The sequence below is a fragment of the Rhagoletis pomonella genome, unplaced genomic scaffold (genome assembly GCF_013731165.1).
Source record: "Rhagoletis pomonella isolate Grant_MI unplaced genomic scaffold, Rhpom_1.0 Rhpom_scaffold_00003, whole genome shotgun sequence".
Lineage (NCBI taxonomy): Eukaryota > Metazoa > Arthropoda > Insecta > Diptera > Tephritidae > Rhagoletis > Rhagoletis pomonella.
In genome coordinates, this window is record NW_023458557.1 from 40,239,014 (window position 1) to 40,242,599 (window position 3,586).

The 3,586-nt window shown below is 39.7% G+C and overlaps 1 protein-coding gene across 1 annotated transcript in view; it reads right to left on the reverse strand.

The window, feature by feature from the left end:
- Positions 1-681: 681 nt before the first annotated feature.
- LOC118736223 overlaps positions 682-3,586 on the reverse strand; it is an 8,977-nt gene continuing 6,072 nt past the window's right edge. Inside the window, exon 2 of the mRNA XM_036466311.1 lies at positions 682-747. Coding sequence (XP_036322204.1) covers positions 682-747 — 66 coding nt within the window. The remainder of the gene's footprint in view (positions 748-3,586) is intronic.

The following is a 3,586-nucleotide window of genomic DNA, read 5'->3' on the forward strand; positions in this document are numbered from 1 at the left end:
TCGGTGTAAGCAGTAAAAATATCGGCCAGTCCTTCGGTTTCCCACTAAACTCTGGCAAATCTTGCAATTTTCTTGGCTGTGCTGAAAACTGCATAGGTACGGAGCCTACGTTAGCAGGGATTGGCACCGTTGACGAAAGACTGCTAAGAAACGTGTTGTGCGGAGGCAAAGTCGAGCCGGGGCACATACCATTTGCTGTTGTTACAGCTGAACCATTTGTTGAAGATGTGTAAATAGGCGGCGAGAAACGATTGGCAGTATACATCGGGTAACGTGTAGCGTTATGAGGTGGGAACGGCGGCTGCATTGCATTTACATTGGTAGCAGCACTCGTTACTATCGGCGATTGCGGCTGGAACTGTGTCATTGGCAGGCTCGATGACGGCAAAGCAGATTTGTTGGCGGAACTGTCGCTGTGTGCACTGGCTATGCTTTGCGCATCTGCGCGTTGGGCTTCGTTTGCTAACTCGTGTTCTCTTATTTTCTGTTGGGCAACCTTCAGGCTGCTTTCAAGCGTGGCGATGCGTTTCTGCATAGCCTGAAACATCGCTTCCTGGCGATGAGGCACGAGTACTAACTCCCTCGGCCCCGGGGGTGTTTGGCAAATCAATGATGTCGGCGGCAGTGCCGGAATCCGATAATAACTTCGGCGGTTCGGCCACTGAGGCAGATGTAGTGGCTTTAGAAGCTGGTGAACGTATAGTCATATCGTCGATATCGGCGCGAAGATTTACGCATGCAATGTGGCTAATTGAAAGAATAAACGCAGTGGCAGGTTCTTTATGAACGGCAAATAAAAATATAAAATATATGCGAGTTGCAAGTAAACTCCTTAAATCAATGTATAAAATGCGGTAAATTCTTCGCCTGGCTGGCAGTGCGAAATTCGACGTTTCAGTCCCACATACAAATAAAACCAATAAGAACAGTTACAGTTCTTGTACGTTTGCGGAGGCAAACGCAAAAATATATGTGTGTGTACAGGCGATGACTGAGGAACGTCGAGAGCTTTCCATAAATGGCAAACAGTCAATGAAATAAATTATGTATTTCACTGCGAAATAAAGAAATTGTCGTCAACCCGCATGCGAATTTAACGCAAGTAACGTTGTCAGAAGAAAGGCGTATACACAAATTTAGTCCAATGACGTATTACTTGGTTTATTTCTAAAAATGTAAAGTCTTGTTACAAAAATATAATTGGCAATACTTTAGGAGTTACTTACGACAGTGTGGCCTTTACTCGATCTCTTTGGTTGACGACTGACTTTGAGATTGACTTGCACCAGCAGATCAACCAAATTATGGCAGCGGTAAATGAGCGAAAGACACATTGCGGTATGTATGTACACAAAACCCTAACATTAATTTGTGCATACATATTTAAAAAGGCAGAACTCCGCGACAAGCAACTCCAATGCTTTGCCTACATATATGTACATATGTATACGAACAGAAAAACCAAACGAAATAGACAATACTGCATTGACCGTATCTATTGCGCGGACATGTACATATGTACATACGTGCATGCAAAGAGTTAGCGGCAAATTAAATACATGGGATACATAGATGACACTCAGAAACATATATGTGTACATATGTATCTCTAAATAATGAGAGTAACATATGTATGTATGTAAAAAATTTGATATATAAATAAGAAATCGAAATGGAATACAAAAATGAAGTACATGAAATTGAAATTATGTTAAAGGCAGGAGTTCCCAACAACCTTGATGGTATCGATTTATCCCTACCTACGCATAGTGGTGGTAAATGACAGAATGAATTACAACAAACACATCCTTTTGACATAGTGCAAGCCGAAAACGTTGGTTCAAATCAATCCGCAATCAAGTTGGACGTTTTGCCCACAAACATTGCAATTTTGCGAGCAGTCTCATTGTAAAATCTCATTTTAACAATTTCGTAGTTTCGGCTTACATTTATAAAATTCAACGAAAGCACGTACCTATTTCGGCTGAGTTATCCATTTTCGGTTATTTAGTGTACAAAATAAACGCAAATTCAATGAGTTTGTACAACATGGCCTTTAATGTAGCGATAAGTTGTACAGCTTGCCAGAAAATCCAAATTTTTTGATCTTTCATACAACCAAGACACAAATTCATTCAACAGGCCCACAAACGGTGCAATCTAGAGCAAAACAACACCAAGTTGAACCAACGGTCGCTACGTTTATGGCTTTCTTTAAGAAACATCGGGCGAAAATTTCAACTGCTCCTGTAACACCATGATTCAATAATACAAGGTTCGATAAACTGACAGTTGTCTCTCTCGCACCGCTCCCTTAGCAGTGGCACCGTGTTGCTTCTTTGCAAATTTACATGGAAACAGTGTAGCTTTGGAGTGAAATAAAAGTATAAGCTTTTGTGCAATATGTTTATTTGTATATGCATATGAAGCATATTTAACTGATGAAAACATAAGCATTGGATGTTTACATCAATCTCATAGTAGTCTTATTTTAATTTTGAGTCATTTTGCAGCTTTTATACGGCTAAATAGCATATTAATTACGTAATTCACGTAGATATATCAATATTACGTTCAACATTTCGTTTAAAATGCCAGATTTCCTGCAAATACATAAGAATTTACGAAAGGAATTTCACAACTAATTGCCTACTTTGCGTACTTTTCTACTACCATTTTCGAAACAAGGGATTGCATTCTTGCCCTTTCTCTGTCCTTCGTAAATGCAACCTTTTGTAAGGGAGTGTCAAACCGCAGCTGTCAATAATTATCTAACCTTGTATTATTGAATCATGCTGTAACACTACCTTATATAGGTTGGCCTTGCTATCATCCTCACATATGTTCATCAGAGTATACCAACGAAGGACGAGTTAATACAAGGAGATAGCGAGAGCACAAAAATACTCTAAAAAATTACACGCACAATAACAAACATGAACAAATGTACAACAAACACATAGTTTTTGACAATCAGTACAGTTCGCATTTACCGGCCGTCTTCACGTGCTGGAAAATCTCACTTGCGTGACGACGCATGTGAGAAACCGCACGTATAGACCGCAAAAAGTACGAAGCGTGCTTTTTCTCGCATACCGAGCGGTATGCGAGCTCTCGCTTGCTTTCCACTGTCATTTTCGTTGTTTGACAGCTATGTTCTCATTTCGCAGAATTCTTCAGAGTAGCAACATCGTTTATTTTGGAGACAAATACAAATTTCTTTCGTTTCTTGCGGCTTTTTCTCTCTTTATGCAGATTTTCTCAAACTTTTAAGAGCCTGCAAGGCTTGAACCTTCTTGTTTGGCCACATTTTACAAATGAAAAAGTATGCTGTCAAATGCCCAGTCAACAAAACTCTACCTCGCTTGCGAGAGAAAAAAGCAGAACGCAAGCGAGATTTTCAAGCATGTAAAGACGGCCGGTTATATCAACGAGCAGCTTATTAGATTTGTTTTCGTTTGCACTACATATGTGCATATATATATGTACACAAACATATGTACATACACAAACATATGTACATACGTACAGATATATATCATGAACCAAAAAGACAAGATCACGTAAGAACGCGACGTTGTATTTG